General features: G+C 50.6%; 1 protein-coding gene across 1 annotated transcript in view; it reads right to left on the minus strand.

Moving 5' to 3' along the window:
* Window positions 1-21950, minus strand: part of LOC143427187 (neprilysin-1) — a 57472-nt gene that overhangs the window by 22651 nt on the left and 12871 nt on the right. Inside the window, exons 4-6 of the mRNA XM_076901118.1 lie at window positions 17146-17253; window positions 5868-6082; window positions 461-556 (exon numbers count right to left, since the gene is read on the minus strand). Coding sequence (XP_076757233.1) covers window positions 461-556; window positions 5868-6082; window positions 17146-17253 — 419 coding nt within the window. The remainder of the gene's footprint in view (window positions 1-460; window positions 557-5867; window positions 6083-17145; window positions 17254-21950) is intronic.

Consider the following 21950-nt stretch of genomic DNA (forward strand, 5'->3'; position numbering starts at 1 on the left):
AGGCTCAAATTAAACGCATCGAGATCACGTTACAATCATTGGTAATCGTTTGTAAGTATTTAAAAGATCAGGATAGATGAAGATACGAAGCGTACGACGATCTACGATCCAGTGATGGTTTCTAGAATAAATGGCAAGCGTGGCTACCTGCTGAAACCCAAAGAAGAACTCCATCGAGAGACCATCTTGAAGGATCCCACTCGTCTTCAAACGCTAAGCTTTATCCTCGAGAATTATTCGTACGCTCGCCAATTTTAGGGAAATCTGACCGCGGTTAAGGAATCCTAAGAACGTTCTTGACCAAGACCCTTTCCCTAAAAGATTCGTTTCGGTTCGTCGAGCGGGAGGACGTTCCACTCGATGAAATCGCGCGCGGTTTGGATCAGCGTAGCCAGGCTTGCGGGAAGTTTGCACATCAAAGGGGGATCGCTACTTTCTCAGGATACAATTACTCACGTACCTTGATCACGGTGTACGCCCGACTTTCCTCGTGGACCGCCCTCTTCCGCTGCTTCTCCGTCGTCGTGTACGCCTTGGCCCGTCGCAATCCTTCTTCCTGTGACACGACACAGTACGTTCAGAGCCAAACATCAATAATCTAGTCGCTGGTCGCTACTAAAAACTATCTTGCGCGAGGAGAAACGCGTTCTCGACGACGGAGAACGGCGCTGAGACGCGGTTCGAATGGAGGGGCGAGCGTGTAACGACTCGAGGAACAAGTGGCGGCCAGCGAAGGGTGCGCACCCCTAACGAGAGTCACGTCTCGCGTACAAACGCCACGCATTGGAACTGATATCGCCAAGGGTCACGCGTCGACGTTCCATCCGCGTCCCTTCTAAATTAGCAGAAGCTAATTTTACCCTTTCGTCGAGCACTTTGAGAATTTTAAACGAGACAAGAGAATAGCAAAGTGCCTCCTGCTTGCGTCTATTTTTTTTTTTTTTTCTTTTTTGTTTGACCAAACTGTATCCCTCCATCGCTTCTCGTGGCAGATGTCTCGTTTCGAAAGCGAGCTTTATCGAATGATTGCTCACGGCGGGATTACAGTTGTCGACGCGTATCAGCGACGCGACGTGGTTTGTTTCTCTTAATCGCGTTGGAAGCGCGAACGGCGAGGCTCGAGTGGTTTAATCGCGGTATCAATTAATGCTGGGCGAATCGATTTCGTTAATGATTCGTAACGCGGACGAGATACGCCCGCCACGGCGCGAGCGTTCCATTAATCATCGAGATCGGGTCGCAGGATCAGTGACAGTGCCGCGGATAGTTACTAACGAGGATGCTTTAACGACAACCGGTGGCAACGAACGAAGTGCTCGACCGTTGTTGCCTGGCCAGTGTGTGCCTTTTCGAACGAGCGATCCCACGACCCATTCGACGCCACTTTTTCGTTAATGGACACATGAGCACAAAGCACGCTGGTACGCGACTCGAAATCGCGAATGACAGAGGGTCATCGTTCCAGTTATCACGTTTATTACGATTCACACTCTGAGCGAGTAAAGCCAGAGGCGGCAGTACTCGCGCGAGTACTTTAATTGCGCGCGGTTAATTTCGCTTATCGACCGCGTATAATCCGGTCCGCGGCAGTGTACGTGGCAAACACGTCGAACAGAGGTGCAACAGCGACGTTTCGCGTTCGCCACGGCGGTAATTCCGCGCGGTCCAATCGGTCCGGTGCATTATCATAATCGATATTTCGTTAGCATAATGAAACGATACACCCCGCTACGAAATGGAAGTCCCGCGCGAAACGCGACGGCACATCTGTGCGATTCGTAGAACGCTGGTTATCTCACAGACGAATGAACAAGAACAAAAGTGAACCAACTTTTTTCCAAAGAGAACTTGACTCGACACAGAAACACGATCCTAATCTTTCATATCGTAGCTGAAACAATTTCGCGTAGTCGCGATTGCAAGGATGACCAAGTGAAATCAGAGGGACGAGCGCAATGGCTGACGAAGGCGCCGTATTAGAAGGTCGAGTCTCGCAGCGAGGATGGGGAATTAGGTAAGTAGATAGCTGTTCGATGTCAGAGCCGAGGACACTGGCTGCTGGCCAGGCAACCTCGACTACTTCGTCTGCTACTTCGCCACGACTGAAACCCTTGGCTCCAGTCTGTCCAGCTGCGACTAACGTATCCAGCGGCTGACTTCGTCCCTGTCTTTCCAGCCTTCCGGTATCCAGGCTCGAGGTGGCCGAGTTTCCTGCGCGATTTATGTTATTTTCGCGAACGAAGCTTATCAAGCTGTCTCGTCGTGACCCTCGCGATCTTCATCCTCCCCCAGGAAACACTGGGAGAAATGTAAGAATGTAAAACGGAAGTGTACGAGCTCGTTTTCAATCTCGATGGATCCTCCCTTCCTCGGATCGAGTCGAGCGTAGCAGAATACGAGCATCGATCGAGTATCGAGCCAGGACGCGCTTAATTCCATCGCGTTCGATCGAGGATCGATCGACGCCATTATTCGTCCGCAACAAGCTCGTCACGCGCCGTAGCGTTTGATTGAAATTCACTGCGGTGCTGGCTCCTCGACGCGCGGTCCCGATATTGAATTCGTGGCTCGAACATTATCGAACACGTGCTCCACGGCCCGGATTCAAGTGACACGAATGATTTCCGCGACAGCAGCCCGCGCGTAATAAGATAGGAACGAAAGGCGCGCGAGGCAAACTTTACGACGTGGACGGAAGTCCATTTGCGAATCGGGTCCTGGTTAATTATCCGGTTTCTTGCTCGCTCGCGAACCAGCGACGGCCATTTCGTCGAATATCGCGGGAGAATTCCGTCGCAACCGCCGGAAGTTAACCACCGTCGATCCGTGAAACAAGTTGGCACGCTCTCCGTTCGATTATTAGCATGAGACGAGACCGTTTGCCAGCGAGAGCGACAAGACACGCTCGAACGGGCCCGTTAAATGCCAAAGTAACGCTCGATTCGTTGTTTAGACAAGCATTCGCCCACACGATGTACCGTTTCAAATTTTCGACCAGCAACAACCACAGCTACGAGATACGAAACGCGTATCGACAAAACCGGAGGGTATCCAAGGTCTGAGGAGGATCCTTTAATACCCTCGCGCTCGACTGCGACCATTCTCTTCTGCTAACAGGCAAGTCGAAGTACACGAACGCGACAGGGAGCCTTTTGTTAAGTATTAAAAACCTCTCGAGCCTAAAGCTCTTATCGTAATCGCGAGGAGCCACCGCAGGACAAAAGGGTCGACGCGTCGAGGTTGGGCACGCGTGCATCCAGCGGGACCGCGGTACGATGCACCATTTTCCCGTGCGCCCCCGAGCGTGCGCGGACCTTTTCAAACTTCGCGTACCCGGGGCTTTTATTAAAGGCTCCCAGCACCGGGGATTATCCTACAATTAACGCGCCGCGCCGCTTCAATTTATCATCCCGCAATTAATTCCTCCTGCGAACACTTTGTCCGTCGAACAATGGCCGCCGCTGGTTCCTCTCCGTGGAGAACGGCCCGTATAGAACGGGGTGTACCGCGGAGAGACATTCGACGAGGCCTCGCGCGGAGATTACGACGGAATCGAGCACTTGTCGCCTGGTAGTCGGAGGCTTCCCACCGTCCCGTGGGAGAGAGCCTTGAGTACGAAAGGGTTTTCTGGCGAGAGACGAGGCTGAGAAAGACTCGTCGAGCAAAGGATCGAGATCTTGTTTAGAACGGTGAACAGTTTAACTGCTCGAAACTGCTCGACACGGCGAACAGGCTTTCAAAGACACACTCGAAGCGTCTCGAGTCGGCACTCATTCAGAACGTAGATCGTTCTTGAGAGTTTTACCTCGACTCTGCTTGTTTTCTACGTAATCTACCTAAAATCAGACGCCATACGATATTAATTTTATATTTTTACGTTGAAAACGACGTTAAGGGTTGGACATATCGAAACTGCTCGACACGGCGAAGAGGCTTTCAAAGACACACTCGAAGCGTCTCGAGTCGGCACTCATTCAGAACGTAGATCGTTCTTGGGAGTTTTACCTCGACTCTGCTTGTTTTCTACGTAATCTACCTAAAATCAGACGCCATAGGATATTAATTTTATATTTTTACGTTTAAGTCGATGTTAAGGGTTGGATGAAGTCTTCAGCGATCGAGTCGCCTAATTTCGTTTCAAGTGGCGTAAGAAACAACGCGAGCGAGGAAAGTATCGCGAAAGTTTAACGAGAATCTTAATCGCGTCGTTCCTTCTTCAATCAACCGACAGCCTTTTAATCCGAGGAGCGTCGACCTCGCTCCAGGCGCGACCAAGCTACCCGATGCAATTTCGTCTACCGACGTCCTGTAATTAGCACCCGAAGTTCACTGGATAATCCGATTCCGGTCAGATCGAAAATTTTCTCGCCAAATTGCCTGGCGCCTGCATTCTTCGCGCCTCTCGCCTCCAATCTCGCTCTTTCACTCGCCCCCTGTACTCAAGCAATCGCAAGCCTTCAGAGCTCTCATTACAAGACAGATACAGGGTGTTCTAACGCAAGGTATAATTTCGTTCCTGCTCGTTTGATCATCGCGAGACCATTCGCAATGAGAGCCCAACGATCGCCTCTCCTGCCAGCTACTCCAACGACCCACATGTCGAGTCACCTGTTAAACGGATAAAGCATTGCGTGACTCGTACGTCGGGTCAGCGATCTCGAGCGCGTTAACGGAACCACCCCCGCGGTGTAACGAGTCCGCGAGCACTCGCGACGATAAATTCTCGAACTCTCGAACTCGCGCCACGAAAACCGCCGGAAGGTAGCCGAACGCGATCATCGCGCGATACGTGATGGCGGTTGGGGACTGTTAAAAGAACCAGCTGATGCGATTAATTCCCAGCACGTACCCGCGACTCGATACACGTACCGAACTCCCATAGCTCCCGCTATGGAGACGTCGCCAACTTTTGTTTGCCCGTCGTGATATCACTCGAGCTTTCTCTCCAGCCGTTATCGATCTCACTTCGTAAAGTCTCCAAGTTGGACGAACCGAGAGGATCGCGAGTGAAATCAGGGAATAGATATTTTTCAAGCAGCCGCGACTTTCGCGTGTGCGATCAGGGGAACCCATCGAAGGCTCTCGGACGTTCCATCGATCCCCAAACGCGCCATGTGCGCCATAAATCGGTTTTAAGCCTGGGTATTAAGCGGTCCGAATGAGTGACGAAGACGTTTCTATTTTATCACTTGGGACGATGAACGGAAAAGAGAATTCCAAACTGTGTCGTACGAATAACAACGCTATTTAGCAGTGCAGCGAACGATACACATCGACTCACCTTTGCAACGACTGTCTGAACTTGCGAGCGCTCTAGAATTAATCAGAGTCACTAAACAATTGATACGCAAGCGTTCAACGCGCTACTGCGGCATCTCTGTTAATCAAGATCGCTGAGAAGCTTGCCAGCGCGGACGAGGATCGTCCATGGCGGTTCTGACCGATCTCGAGCACGGTCCGTCGCCATCGCGGCCAGCCTTAACAACGGGCAGGATTTATGCTCGCGGCAGAATTCGTTACGCCGAGGTTCCTTCGCTTAATCGCGCTATCTGTTAGCCTCTGCAACTCAAGACGTATTCAACCCCCCTCGCTGATAACGAGAACTAACGCGGAGACTTTGCTCGTTAATTCTCTTTCGAAGTCCAGAGATTCTGGTACATCGTACGCAAGAGTCTCTCTGCTGAAAAGATTCGCGATGGAATCTGAGCAGACCTTGTGAAATGTTTAATAAACTAAATCGTAAATCGTTCGAATCAAGTAAAGAACGCATGTTTCTTCGTGTATTATGCTCTCGATACGTTTTTATGTATCGCAACGTGGCAGGTTCTACTCTACGCCATAGAAAATCGTTTTGCAACAAAACTCACCGGAGTCTGGACGAAGAACGCGTCCCCTTGGTGTTTCGTAGGCAGATCCAAGAAAACGGAGGACCTAGATCGATCGTACAGATCGACGTCCACGAAGAAGTCGAAGAGCGGCGCGCCGTTCACTCTGAGCAGCCTCGAGACCAACGGCGTGATGTCTGCAGGCGCGATGGTCTTCGGGGGTAGATAGCCGCCAAGCTCGCGTAGAAGCTCGTAAACTGGAACAAGCGATCGTGAGCGACATTTTTAACGGGATCCACAAGTGCAGGTCGAACAATGTCGCGAAACAGAGACTGCGACTCCTTTGCACCGCGCTCGTAACGTGTCCGGCGGGCGAAACGGAGGAACGGAACAGGGGGATGAAGAAGATGGATCGCGCGAGTGGAGGCACGAATTCTACGCGGTGGTTTCATTTAAAAATCGATGCTCGTCGATTGGACGAGCGAGGACAACGAAGGAGCCCAACGTTCGACGGAGAACAACGTTCAGATGTATCGCCTGTTTACGAGCGGCTGTTTCATCGCCACCCTCGACCCCCTATCGCTGTTTCGCGGACCATCGTTGCCCGCGATGCACCAACGGCGGACAATAAATAAAAGCTGGAACGTATCGGTTGACGTGCGCGCGGGATCCTCGGCAAAAAGTCAACAGCGCGCTTATCGAGTGCCACGATCTGCGATTAACGCGTCCCTGGGGGTAGAAACGAAAAACGACCTTCGATTCGTACACACGCCGCCCCTGAAACGCGGTCGTACGTTCAGCGCAACGCTCGACGCAGAGACCTCTTTAACCCACATTTCTGCGAACGTAAAATTATTATATTTTACGGTGAGATAAAAAGAGACGATCGATTATGGCCCGTTCGATTATGAAAAGCAGGCATCCGTGTGTAGAGAGTTCTCTCTGGGCTAGTCGGTCAGCTTCGCGTTCAGACTCTCGTTACGACACCCTCGAACAAACACGTGGCGGTCGAACGGAAGCCGGATTTCGTGGTAATAAAAAAAGGAAATCCCAGCTAGCTGGCGTGTCGCGAACGATTACGATCGCGGCATAATACGGCCGCTTATAATATCATTGTACCGCTTATCGGGTCGCGAGATCGCGGCGCGATCCGTAATGCAATTCATTCTCCAACGTGCAAATCGAAACGGGCGCGTTTAGCGGCAATCGTGTTTCTCCGCGATGCACGCAGTCCCTTTTCTTGAAGTTCGCCACCCCTACGGGGGTAACAGCGAGCACTAATGTCGCTTCGAGTTAGACGCCTCGAGAGAGGGTTGGTTCGCTTAACACGCACGATATTCATCTATCGATATAATTCACGTATAACCTTTTACACGATCCTCTGAACGATTCATGCATTAGAAACACCACGCGCAAAAAGAAATTGAATTTTGTTCAAATTTAGACAAATAAAGGATCTCAATTAAGGATGTACTATTTTGAAACAATTGCTTCGTTCATATGTTCATACGACTGTCCTTTTAAAGGGTGAATATTGAAATCGATAGCGAGATCGAGCGAGAAGGTCGATCAGAAGCCACCAGCGAACGCAGCGTACAAGGAACATCCTGAGCGCCATCGAGAAGAGGGCCAGGGGGGTCGATAAGGGTGGCAGCGCGGCGTACACGGCCGTGCTCTCGAAATCCGCAAGCTCCCCGTTAAGTAAAGCTTCGCGTGATTTCAATCGCGACGAACAATCGCGCGCGCGACCCCTCTCACGTACACGTACGCGAGTTCGACATCAACCAGCCGCGTTCGTTCTGCGGCCTCAACCCCTTCGCCGCGAGCACCCTCTCGACCGTTCCGTTACATCTATATCTTCGCGATGACGCAAGCTGCACGCGCTCCCCAGATTGCTTTCGATCGCCGCCCAAAATTCCTCCTTACTTTCTCCCGTTCCATCATCCCTCTCTCTTTCTCTCTCCGTTATCTACCCCCACAGTCGCTCGCAGCGATGTTTATTCTGGGCCGCTGGGAATATTTTCGCTGGTCGAACCCGCGGACCAGAGGAGAACGAACCCTTCGATTGAATTTCAAATCGACGTAAGACAGAACACCGTCAGAGTTTTCTCTGCGAGATTGAGCGCGATGAATTCGTAATACTTTAATCTTCTCCCGTGCCAGGATTAGAGGAACGGTGTGCACCGCGAGGGAGCATCGTCCTAACAGAGACTTTTTATTTCCATCGTCGATTCACGCGACGCGAAACGTTCTGACGATTATTGTATCAGTCGGATGATCTCGAAATGATCCCCTCGCTTAATCATTTAAATCTTCGCGTAAAGTTCGCTGGTGATATTGAGAAAGTTAGCAGGGAATTTCGAGAGCTTCGCGAGCGAAACTCTCCGTGGGAATCTCTGATTGTTCGCTTTTAATAATTTAAATCTCCGCGTCGCGTCTTAGATACGACCAAACGCGTCGTTTCGAAAACGCAAGAGACCGTTTGGCTCACGTGTCCGCGTCCTCCTCGAGCTTCTCACCCTTCGCTTCCCGCTAACGAGTTAATTTCCACGCGATTCTGAAACAACCCGTTCAACCGAGGCGGTTAATTCCGGCGGACGCTGTCGGTAATTAGAGGCATCTTAACGAGAGACCGTGGCACGTATGCGCCGCGTGTGCAGCAGTGTCGCGAGGCGACCGGAAGGTGGGTCCTCTGGCGCGATGGAAACAATCCGGAAGCTCCATTTCCGCAGCCCACAGTCTTCCCCGATTTCCTCGACACGCGGAATCCAATCGAGACACACGGCCAGCCATGGCTTCGAAATTAACCATGCTCGAACGGATTAATTCGCGTCCACGACGAGCACCTCGAATCCTCCGCCCCGCTCGAACTCACAATGGCGGCCACCACCAACGGTATTCGACGCGTCACAATTAAATGCAAAGCGCCCCGGGGAGCGCTTCGTTCCGCGAAAGGAATTGGGTAAACCGGTACAGAGAACGAGTATAATCGATCTTTTAATTAGAGGACACTACGCGTGATCGATGGAACGCGATTAGCGATTGTAGTCCCGTTGAATGGAGCGCCTCGAGGCATGGATAGAGGCGACGCAACCGGTCGAAGCTCGTTCGCGGAATCAATTGCGCGGCATAAAACGTGGGAAACGCGGAAAGGGTTCTCGCGCGGAGCGACGCGAGTGCGAGTACAGGCTTTGTGCTCCTCGACCCTACCATTCGGTGCTCCGTGCGACGAGGAGACGCGAACTTCCGGCTTTCAGCGGGAAGTGCGCTCTTCCGCGTCGAGGACGACTTTAAAGGAACACTCTCGACCGGTTTGCGAGTACGCGCGAAACATTTACCTGCCTCCTCGTGTATACGATATGAGAAATATTTCGGCGGAACTTCGAAACGGTTGCCTCTAGCTTCGAGTGTTCGTCTTTCTAGAGAAGAGAGAGAGATCGAGCTTTCCAATTGGACGACGAACGTGACGGAAATGCCGACTACGATCTAGGCTGTTCTTGGATACTGTTTCGAATCGAGCGTTAATATTGCACGAGGGTTGAAGAAAGCCTCTAAATGTACCCTCTAATGTACCTCGATGGCGTTTGTAAATAGCAAGTACTTTGGTATCGCTTTGTACTTCGAGTATTCCAATTCGACTTGACACGCCAGTTACCCTCTTTCACACTTTTCAGTCCACGTGAATTCAAGATTGAATAAATCGTGGACAGAACCTGAAGACTCGTTTGGCCAGGTTCGCTGGCGAACGAGTGACACAACAGAACGAACAAGGTCCACGTTCTCGAATTCGAGCATAGTTTCAGCTGCATATACGAAATAGTTTCTCGAGCTGGCGGCCAAGTAAATCATCCCCCGCGGTCCGAATCGTCTAACCTTGACACGGTTGGCGACTTTCGACTTTCGACTCGCGCTGGCTCGTCCTTTTTCGCAGCTCGCTGGCTACTGCACCCGGTCTGGTGCTACCGCACCCAGCGCGCAATTAATCTTCCCCGTTAATTGGGTAACGGATCGTCTGTTGCATGGAACGCGGCGTACAGGTGCCATCCTGGCGATCGATTCCTCGCGTTCCACTGTACAGCCGCTCACGAAGAGAACCGCTCGATTGCTCGTGGATAACCGTGCCCTTCTTAAAATAGGAACCGGCTACCTCGAGACAATGCTGGCGTTGCACTACTTTGGAAGTCCGTACGAGTTCGCTTGGCTAACCTCTGACGCGGTACCACCAAGTTTACCGCGATTATAGCAGGTACGTATGAATTATAGAACGAACTATACTGCTGTATAGTTTTGGCGTCGCGTATTAAAGGTTGCGCGAGGAATATCGAAACGTAGGTAGCGGATGAACTTCGAAACGTAGGTAGCGGGGTGGAACCTTGACTGCGACCGCGAAGAACTCAACTTCGTGGCCAACTTTAAATGGCGCATCGGTTCGCGTAATCGCAGCAATTACTCGACGCTCGAATCAATATGAAACGAACGGTGAACGGCTCGAGACGTCCTCCTCGCGGGTACCTCGTTAAACCGGGTATATACGGGTAAGAAAACGGCTCTAGCCGATCTCGAAGCACCGGCGAGAATTATTGGAACCTCGAGACCCCATTGTGGGGGACTTGAAAATGGAATTTGTAGAGAAACGAGCGAGAGGAAGAAGGCTATCGTGTTAGCAGAAGGCATTAGAACGTCCAGAGCAGAGGCTGCTCTATAGTAAATTCTATAGAAGGGGTTGCAAGTCCTCAGTGATAGCGTCGTCTGGTTGCGATGGTGGAAGAGAGAAAACGGGTCTCGCTCGATTCTCTTCTGAGAGGAGAGCTGCTAGAGGTATCTTTTTGGAGAAAATATTCGACGGTACTGTGATCGAGGTTCGATGGAACACGTCACGATTGAACACCATACGAAGGGGGTGGACTTCGAGGGAGAAAGTGGGTCAGAAATCGTGACCCCACGCGCCGATTGGAGGCACGCGAGCCGACGTTTTCGTTTCGTTTCGTCCCCAGTTGGTCCCGCGGCATGCGTGTACGCCTTTTTTCCTCCCGCGGTGTCTTATCGTGTATCGCACGCACGCGATCCGCCTCGCTGCGCAAAAAGTCACCACCGTCGTCTTTCCAGACCGCCTTCAAGGACTCATCGTGCGAGCGTGACGTCATTAATGCCCGTTCATCCGCATAATTACGCACCGGGGGGTGTTTTAAAGTCCCCCCCCAGGACGATTAAGCGGATATCGCGCACGCGAGCACTTGCTTGGCACCACGAATCGCTCCGCAGGGTGTTAAAGGCCATCCGTGAGAAACGTTTCGCGAGATGGTGATAAGGGTTGTAGTAAAGGGTGAATCGTGGACAGTGGACGTCGAGTTAGATTTCTCTTTCAAATTTCGTAAGGAACGAACGATCAGTTCGTGCGATTGTGGACCACAGACTGGCAAGTTTTGCATGTTTCGTTCGAAATTAGAAAATTCAAAGATCAAAATCCAAAGACGTAGCAAGGTCGAGACGAAAAGTCTGTCCTAAGGTTGAACAGCCTGCGTGGAACGCTCGATTTTCGGCCACGTGCCTCTGAGGAACCTCGAAAGTTCGCGGCAAGGTCTTCGAGCAAAGGATCCCCGTTATTGCTTTATTATACCGGACGATTTTTATCACTCCTTCGAGCGTGCATGCGACCACCGCTGTTACTGACGGTACCTCGCCGACAGTTTCGAAACTTCCAAGGATTTCACGACTCAAGCGTCCCACCGTTTTGTAACTGCGGAGCCATAACCAAATCTCCGCGCTATTCAAAATAAATTATTACAGCCTACACCTACGCGTTCTTTCGACTCTTACAATCGAAGGACAGAAGAGAAACAAGCCAATCTCGCGGGGAAACAAAAAAGAATTGCAACTGCGATCGAAAACGTTCGACGAAATCAGTCGAGACCAGCTGGCATCGAGGCATTTCGAGTGTCTGCGTGATCGATAGCCCGTCAACTATTTTTATCAATCGCCACGACGTAAAGGGCAGTCGTCCAGGCTGCTCGACGCGACCAACGATCGTCTGCGAGCATCCGGAACGACGCAGGAACGTCCCGTTCTGAGAGGACCGCGAACGAGCCACAGCAACGCACGCGCCATGCGACCACACGCAATATCCATTAATTGCCCTGCGATTAATTACGCGCCCGTCCGCCCTGGCCAGAGCTAATCCGCCGTTGACATTATTATCTGGCTGATTGTCGGCTGCGTTATCGAGCCCCGTATCGTTACAATCGTCTCGATTAAGGGTCATTTACACGAGCGATCGTCGTGATCCTCACTCGATGGCTATCGTATCGAGTTGCGAGAACGAATTTACGCGCGCGTCCAACGAGTCGCTCGAATTCGTCTCGATTTAACTCGCGGAAAAATCCGTGGAATTAACGTCCTCGCGACGGAACAGGAATTACGTTCGTATATGGCTAATTGGGGTTAAAAGGGTTGGTTCCATAGTTGCTGTCGTAACGAGACTTCGATGTTAATTAGAAACTCCCCATTCGTATCGGATTCTGATCACAATTTTCGATATTAATTACGATATTCGCGTGTAGTTGGCTTTCGAAAAAGTTCGCGATCGTTCGATGGCACGCACACATATATACAGCTACGTAACGCGCTACGTTACACGAGGCTCTATAAATGAAAAAGTTCCCATCGAGCCGTGTATCATTGTTACCGATACTCTAACAATTTGATTTATCCTATCGGCAAATACGCGTTGCACGCGCGCGTCCGTATCAGCGGGCCATCCCTTAAATTTATATTAATTCGCGGTCCCCGACACCCCTGTTTCTCTGTTCGCGCGAAAGCAACCCATAAATATACACGCGAATGAGCGCAATTTTTTTTTTTCCTTCGCCTCTACTGTGTTTTTCACGGTTCGAAACGATCCGTTCCATAAATCGCGGCCAGGCACTCGCGTCGTTGGCGTAAATCGCCGCAGGTCATCGATGACGGACAGTCAGAGGCAGCCGCGGCTAGGAGGGAAAAAATTGTTTCGCCTCGCGGGTGTCACGCGAATGCAAATCGCGGCGCGCGGTAAAAAGGCGAGCTGTCCGCCCTGGCGCACGCCGCGCGGGGCATAATCCGCGAATCAACCCGAAAAAAAACCTGGCCAGCTGGGGAAAAAAAAGCTAACGCCTCTGCGCTGGTTCACCGCCGACAAGCTAATCGATCGCCATTGATTTCATCTCCGTCCCGTTCCACTTGTTTCACCTGACACCCAACCCCTTCTCTCTCTCTCTTTCACCCTCGTTTTGCTTCTCCCTGTTTCGTCTCCCTTTTTCCGCTTTTTCCCTCGTTTTTTCATGAATTTCAATCTGAGCGAAGAATTTTTTGTCAGCGATCACTGTCGACGCAAGATCCTCGCCGGTTCTTTCAACCGCAACTGGACTGGCAGCACCCAACCGCGGTTGCTGCGCCCGTGAACTTCTCGAATTCAATTAAATCCACACCGACGAGCGTGGTCGGAGATTAAAACTGAGGCTGCGCTTGACTAACGCGTTCCTTTTCTTCTTCGCGGTGCGTTTTAACGATTACCAGACATCTAACTCGAACGTTACTGAGAGCATGAAAACGATGGTCATCGATATTTGATCAAAATTTAATCGAAATCCGATTCCAAACGAGCAGTCGAAGTTGATTGTCGAAAATTCCACCGTGCAACGGATTTTCTACGCGTTGCGTTTGCGTTTCGCGAACATCCCCGTTACCAGCAAAGCGACAAGACTCATCGAGAGCCCGCTTAACAGTCTATTAACGTCGAATCTGCTCGATGCAGCTTTGCATCGCGAGCACGTCTCGTTTTTTACGACGCAAAGCCTATCGCAGGCTTACCCTTCGCCAGTTTCAAACAGCCAAGGCTCGCGTTATCGCGGTGCACCCTCGTAACAGGGTTGGTCGCGTTCCTCGCGAGAACGCGATCGTATTCGAGCAAAGTCTGTTCCAAATCGTCAAAAGAAACGCTCTCGAGGGCAAAACACGCGATGTCCAGAGAGAATGGAAGCTCTTTCAGTCGACTCTCCACGCTTTTCGAGCGCCCATATATATGAATGAGACACGCCATAAATTCTTCTCCTGGGAAGAATTTTCAAAATCGTAATCGTGCGATCGAGCCGAGTGTATCGATAGCAAACATTCACTGAGAGTATCAGAGATGCAATGGGCTATATAATCGATATCGATCGAACCTGAAGCAGCTACGTGAATTGAATGATGGGCCACCAGGGAATTTCTCTTAGGTGAAACCACGTGGTCGTGCGATTTAAAATCGTAAGAGGATCCTTCCACCCTTCGTACGTCCAGATATGACCAATCGTACGTACTCTATCGATTTTCTGACTTACAGCGATTTGACAAGGACTCTCGATATCCATTGAGTCGTTTTCGAAATACGTTCGTAATAATCGTAAGGTACACGAGTCGAGCGAATTTCGTTAAACTCTATCAGCGGTCGCGGTCCAATCACGGTCCAATCAAACGTCCCACGGCCGCGATTCAATCGATCACCTCGAACAGCCGGTACGTTCTCGAGCAAACAATCGATACGACGGGTGTCCCGAGCCAACAGGTCCTTCTTTCCATAGATAACGCGTTATCCATCCGATTTCAGAAAAGAATTCGCCACTCGACCGTGAACGCGGCGATACGCGAATCGTAACCGTCGATTATACGTATCGCATAAATACTGTTCGTTCTCATGCGATCCGCTGGATCGACCGGAGCCGATGGATCCGTCTGATACGAAAAATAGCTCGGATGAATGCGATCGAATCGTTAAACATCGAACACCGCCACGGTATTCCGACGAATACGCGAGTCTGTTCGTTTCATCTCTGTTTAATACCAGCGGCCAACTATTTGGCGCCAATACTGATTGATTAATCGCATTGTCGGCCGTACGATATCGGCTCCAACGGCATTGCTTCGTTTCTATTCTTAGACCGCCTACATTGACTTTCTGGGTTAGAGCGCGGTCGTATTGCGATGACGTGGAGAGTCGCGAGCGCTAGTCAGCCATCGTAAATTCTCTGCTCGATCCTCTCTCGACTTTTCATTTCTTCGAGACTGAAATCTCGACGCGAACTTGTGGTCCACAGAATTCTTATTATTAAATGAACGCTTTCTAAAGAGAAATAGTTTAACATTTATTTTCGCGAGTGTTAGTAAATCGTGTCTTCGAAACGCGGTGAATCGAGTAATGTATCGTTAATGACGACTGAATTTTAAACGAACAATTTGGTGCACTGAAATACAGAACTATCTCGCGTCGTATCGAGAACAATCTCGTAAATGCAATTCTCCGTGTCCCATTTTTTTGCCGATAAATATCCCGCGCGCAGCGGGTCTCCGTCGTCGATTTCACCGATTTCGACGGTGAAAATCCCTCTCCTTCGACGACGGCGTTTCATCGTTCCCGCCGTTTCCAGCGGCCGCAATCACGCCCCGTAATTCTTTTCTTTCGCGACCGACACCCGCCACTTCCGCTTCGTATCAACGGTTGTTTCACCGCTGGCTCGAGTCCCCCCGGTGCATTTACTTTTTCCACCGCTGGAGAACGGCCACGGCTGAACAACGCCAGGAAAAAGGGAACGCGCGGAAGCATTAGCGACCGCCATTCGAGGTTACCCTCTCCCCCCATTCACGACGATCTCCCGTCGCGAACCTTTTCACCAGCCTCGACAAATTCCTGGTTACTGTTTGCGAGACGGTGTCGCGTGTCTCGCGGAGTCCATTGTCGCGCGCTCGTCACTGAGGAACCGGAGGAATTCCTTCGACGGAGCATTAAAATCGACGCGACGCGAGATTCTTCAATGGGATTCAACAAACGCGTTCCATCGTTCCTGCGATTCCATTGCGAGTCTATTCTCCGTGCGTATCGCTCGCCACAGACGCGACGAAGAGTCGCAACGAGGCTTCGAACGCGTATTTAACTCGCGACGCTTCCGGTTCTCCAAGTTAGACGAGGAGCAAGTGGTACGAGTCAACGATGTCTGACGCCGTCCGGTTGATCCCGCGGTCCCACCACTTTGTCGTGGCTGATTCATTGCGAAATCGAGGACGAGGCCTTGGATAGCGGAGAACTTTCGTCGATACCAAGTTTCGACCGGTTAGAGGCGAGACTTTTGTAAGCACGCAGGGGTAAGAGTCAATAATATCCGTCGTCGATCGGTGCACGACTGTTTACTGGGAACTTCGACGCGGTCGTCTACGCTCGCGACTCCACTTTCGTTTCTTATTCATGCCGTCTGTGCTCCGTTTGCTGAAACGGAAATGCACGCTGGCTACCTTCAGGCGAGAAGCCATAGCTTGGATATTTCTTAGACGATTCCATGGAAAAGGCTAGCAACGTATCGTCGAACGTGCACTTTTCGACGATCACTGGTATTTTCGAAAACGAGGCTACCACTCGCCAAAGAAGAAATACAGTCGTTTCGATGGCGGATGTTAAAAGCGTCGCGATTTCACAAAGCGAAAAACGAATCGCTTCAGTGAACTCTCCATTGACGAAATATTTATTTCCAATTAGAGCTTAAAATATAGATGTTCGCGGTGTTCATAAATACTGCGCAACGCGTTCGAGCCCAGATCGAGAATATCTGACTCATTGGCCACGCGAGCCTCGTGATTTCAGCGCGTATGAATAATCCATCGACGTCGATTCGCCAGAGCCCCGCGCGAGTAACCTGTAACAGAGCAAAACGAGAGCGGGTGGACAAAAAAAACGGGGTCGAGGAGCGGAACACCTGCGTCGACGATCGAATATATGAATGAACGGTGCGACAGATGTATCGCGGCGAAATTCCACCGCGATACGTGTCACGTAGGACGCAACACGTGCGGAAGCCCTCCGCGGAGGAACAGCCGTTTCATCCGGAGCGGTTCGTCCGTTTTTCGTTCCGATATTAGTTGCGACGAGAGTTTCGAAAGTGGTGGGATCGATGGATTTTCCTGGCCGTCAGAATCCTCGCAATTTCTCCCTGGACGGAGCCTCGTGATCGATCGTGAAGCGTTTCGCGCGTGAAATTTCGCGATTTCGAGGCATCCATCAAACCATCCCATCCGTAGTCAGCAAGCGCGAGGTCAGAAAGACGCGCGATGGGTTGATTTCCATCGCGTGCAGACGTCGCTTGGCTAGGAGCTACGCGAATGTGACGCATCGTCTGCGGAAACGGCGTCGTTAGCGTGGCCGACGCAACGACGCCCCGACGTTGCTTCCGACACCGACGCTGCATTTGTCTGTCACTCGTGGACACGTATCGTTCTGAAATGGGACGCGTTCTAGCGCGACGCTGCCACGGGAACCGCCACTTACCGGGTGTAAAATTCACCGGCTTCTCCTTGAATTCCAAGCAGCCCTTGTAGAACAGCCCCAGCTTCTCGAAATCGCCCGCCATGCGCCCCGTCTTGTTCGCCAGCAGTCCTGAAAATGGACACTTTGTAAGAATTAGAAGCGTTAAGCATCGAAGGGGATCTGCGGTCGAAACGCCAGCTTTCGCCGCGTGCTATACTCTATTCTCAACGCGAACGTTGAAACGTTTGCTGAGAGAACGATCGATAATTGTCTAAACGCGAGACAACATAGAAGGGAGTCGAATATTTCGCGAGTACACGCGAACGGTTTCGAGCACAAACATTTTCCGTGAATAGAGCGTGCCGCGAGCCCGCATAAATCACGGATTCACCGCGCTATAAAAAGATCGACGCGAAACTCTGCCTGCAATTCCCGGCGAGATATACCGCGGATCCGCCATTCAGAAGCCCGAAAATGGCAAAGGTTCGTTTCGAAGCCCCGTTAAAAGCCATCGACGAGGTGACTACTCCGCCGAAATAGATCGAACGAGGATCCCACGCTACCCTCGACGGGGTGTCGAATAGACGCACCAAGCGGTATTAAAATATATTCGACGAGGCTAGTAAAATTACTCGAAAGTCTAACTAACATTCGTTGCGAGAGTGGAAATTCGCGTCTCATTCAAGTAGACGATGAAAGGAATCGAGGGTCGATTCTTTTCCTCGCGAATGCTGGGTGATTCCAGCATCGAATAGCCAAAGTTAGAGCTCTATATGAAAATCTCTGCCGTTATCATATAGTCCTGTAATGAATTCCATATGAACTCGTGGCTCTATCCTCGCGAGTCGCCAAACGACAAGATAAATCGTCGAATATCCCGTCTTACGGTGAATTAAGCTCGACCACCGATTCCAATAATTCTACGAACCGTTACTGTCGAATCTAACACTTTTTATATCGCATCTAACCCGATTCGAGGTTCGTCCACGAATCATCCGTGGCCGCTCGAGCGACGAACAGCGGAACGCGGAGGAGGGGCGGGAAGCAGAAGAAACGAGGACGATCGCGTACGACGCGGCAAACGTTCAACTTCCAGCGTTCCTCGGGGTCGTTCGACGAACGACCGCTGGCCCCGCGATGTGGAGCATTGTGTCGAGTCATAGGACAACGTGCATGACACACTTCCGTGTGCACATATATCGATTAACATGAAATATTTATAGTAACGGCCGAGCGGCCGATCCGGCCTTCCGCGAGGCCTTTGCTGACCTCCTGCGGGACGCCCTCCGACTATCGCGTCTCCTCTTCGTCGCGTCGCCACTTTGCGAGCGTTCTCTTATTTCGTGCCTTCGCGTCGCCACTTTTCGAACGCGTCCGTCGAAATTTCGCTGTCGATCGATCGCCACGATCTCTCTCGAGGTTAACCAGCTCTTCCTCCGCCACCTGCTCGAATTTTCCTCGAGCTTCTACTTTTCTTCGCGCCAACGGCAGCCAGCGTTCAGCTTTCGCGGGAGATAAGAACAGAGAGCCGAGGGAAATGTCGGCGGATGGCTGTTTCGCGTTTTTCTGCCGGGCCCGGAGGGAATTCTTTTGCGCTAAGGTTACATTTTCATTGAGACCGCGACAGATATCGCACGCGTACGCCGTTCAAATTTGTCCCTGGGAAACCCATTAGAGGGAAACCTTCTGTTCCCGCGTGGTCCCATTCGTGGATCAATTTCGGACGCGCTTAAAATCGCGTAAACGGACCAGCGCTCGATCGCGGACATTGTCAGCGATTTGCTCGCACTGTTTTTCTCTCGTACACCCGTAACATCTATATTTAAAACGGTATGGAATTATACAACCCGCGAACGAGCCACCGTTATGCTCCTTACATGCAAATTTATGCTCGCAGCCGGTCACAAAAATCTGCATACGTCCCCAGAATTTAAATATTAATTAGACATTCCTCAAACTCGTGGAAATAATGTTTCTTTAATGGAAATAACGATCGTTTCCTCTTTCTCTGAATAGCTCGCGTCGTTCGGAGCGACGTGGACCAATTGGAGGACCGTTAATCGAACATATAATTAATAACACGTCACCGGGGACAGATGATATCGATTAACAGACGTTTCCCGTTTCCTCGACGACTTCAGCAGACTCTCTAACCGGTGAATTTCAATTCGAACGGAATCTCAATTAATAACCGACCTTCGTTTTTCATCCAAGGCGGCCTCAAGGGCTCTTTGAGCTCTTTAAACGTTTAAATTGCGCGAGCAATGAAACCGCGAATCAAGGGAAATTTCGATTAATAATCTATGCGGGATTCGTGTGACCACAGCAGCCGTACGTACATTGAAAATCGATATCGCCTCCACGTTCTTACGCTGCACCCTTTCCTGCCCCTGCCACTACCCCTGACTGCGCGACCGTAAAAGAAATTAAGATTTAATGCAATCAAGAGCGACGTCGCGTCACGAACGACCCGTCACGTTGTACGATTCCAACGAACGCGAGGAACACGTATATTCTATAGCTCTACAGGGTACTCGAGATCGAATAAAAAATGGAGAACGCTCGGATCATCGATGCCTTCCGCAGCGACGGTTTCGAGAACAATAAACCGTGCAAGATACGACGAAACAGTGCTTCCTTTATCGATCGCCACGCGTGACAATACCTACACGCGTACCTGAACACACACCCTGTTCGAACGTTTATTGTTCGAGCTTGCCTCGATCCGATACACCCTGAATTGTATTTTCATCGAGTCACGGATGATCCAATATTATGCAGCGAATAAAATGGAACCGTTTTCGAGGACTCTCAGAAGCTAACAATTTCCATTCGAAGCGTTGCGATCGCCTTGGTGAAATCGAAGAAGAACAGATGGAGAATTATAAGAGATCTAGGAAAATGGAAACAGTTTATGTAAAAATTCGTTATACCTCGATTGCAAAGTGTAATTTCAAGTTCCATGGTCGATTCTTGCGCCTCCATAATATTCGCAAGCGTGCACTTTCTTTCGTTACTTTCGAAGCGTTGCGTTCGCCCAGGTGAAATCGAAGAAGAAAAGATGGAGAATTATAAAAGATCTAGGAAATGGAATCTAGTTTATGTAAAAATTCGTTATACCTCGATTGCAAAGTGTAATTGCAAGTTCCATGGTCGATTCTTGCGCCTCCATAATGTTCGCAAGCGTGCGCTTTCTTTCTTTACTTTCGAAGCGTTGCGATCGCCCAGGTGAAATCGAAGAAGAAAAGATGGAGAATTATAAAAGATCTAGGAAATGGAATCTAGTTTATGTAAAAATTCGTTACACCCCGATTCCAAAGTGTAATTTCAAGTTCCATGGTCGATTCTTGCGCGTTCATAGCGCTCGCTGGCGTGCACCTTCTTTCGTTACTTTCGAAGCGTTGCGATCGCCCAGGTGAAATCGAAGAAGAAAAGATGGAGAATTATAAAAGATCTAGGAAATGGAATCTAGTTTATGTAAAAATTCGTTATACCCCGATTCCAAAGTGTAATTGCAAGTTCCACGGTCGATTCTTGCGCGTTCATAGCGCTCGCTCGCGTGCACCTTCTTTCGTCGCCGTTGCCGCGGTTCCGTTTAAATGGAGACTCGAAATTTCGGCGCGCACTGAGGCTGGCCAGCTTTTGTCGACACTCCCAGGGATGGCCTGGCCCTGTTTTCATTTCACCCGCTCGTTCAACCCACCCCAGCGACCCCTCTCGCCCCCATACTCTTCTCTTCTTCAATTCACTCTCCTCTGCGTCCCCCAGCCGTTCCTCTTTCCCCTCTTTCTTCTCGTTTCCGCACTTTGCGCGTTCCTCGAGCACCCTCGCATTTAGCACAACCCCGCAGTGAAACAGGCGAACGCAGGAACGTTTCAATGGAACTGGTCGAGCTTCCACGAGGAAGAGTTCGCAGTCGCGAGTGAAAATTTTCGAACGATCGAACGGTCGTTAAGGCAACCGTTGAAAAACCGCGGGAGAGGTCGTGAATATTCAATTCGCGAAATCGTCCTGCAGAATGGAACGCGAGGATTCGAGTCCAACGCGAAACTTTTTCCCGTTCTTACGACGAGCTTTCGCGGAAAAAGTTTCGCGTGGATGCCAGTCGCTGGACCGAGAAACCTCTCTCAGTTAGAGGATCGATTAAAACGAGAGTTTTTTAAGACGCTCGCGAAACGTTCGTGTCCGCTCGCAATCGTTCACCCTTGCCTCGACTGTTCTTGCGTCCTCGCTTCGATCAGCGTTAAAATATCGTACGGAAATTTCTGTCGTTCCTCCTCGACTGTTTTGGAGAAACGAGCCATTGGATTTTTATGGACCACCGTATCGACACACGCGCGATTACGTCCACGCGAATCGCGATCGCGAAGCGTTCGTGTCCGCTCGCAATCGTTCACCCTTGCCCCGGCTGTTCTTGCGTCCTCGCTTCGATCAGCGTTAAAATATCGTACGGAAATTTCTGTCGTTCCTCCTCGACTGTTTTAGAGAAACGAGGCATCGAATTTTTATGGACCACCGTATCGACACACTCGCGATTACGTGCACGCGAATCGCGATCGCGAAACGGTGAATCTTTTACGAGCGGAAACGCGCTGCTACCAGCGGCTGTCTGGTATTATTTCAGCGGAGCGTCCCGGTAATGCGCGCGGACATAATGGCCAAGAGGTAATGTATTCCATGAAAAAGAGGATATTAAAAGCCGGCTGGATGCAAACTTCCCGGGACCAGCCAAAGTAATATTCTGTCCCAGCCTCGTCTGACAATTTCTTTGATAGTCGGTAACCGTGCGGTTAACATCGTCGTCGAAATGTGACGCGTCGTCCAAG

Source organism: Xylocopa sonorina, chromosome 1 (genome assembly GCF_050948175.1).
Source record: "Xylocopa sonorina isolate GNS202 chromosome 1, iyXylSono1_principal, whole genome shotgun sequence".
In the NCBI taxonomy this organism is placed as follows: domain Eukaryota; kingdom Metazoa; phylum Arthropoda; class Insecta; order Hymenoptera; family Apidae; genus Xylocopa; species Xylocopa sonorina.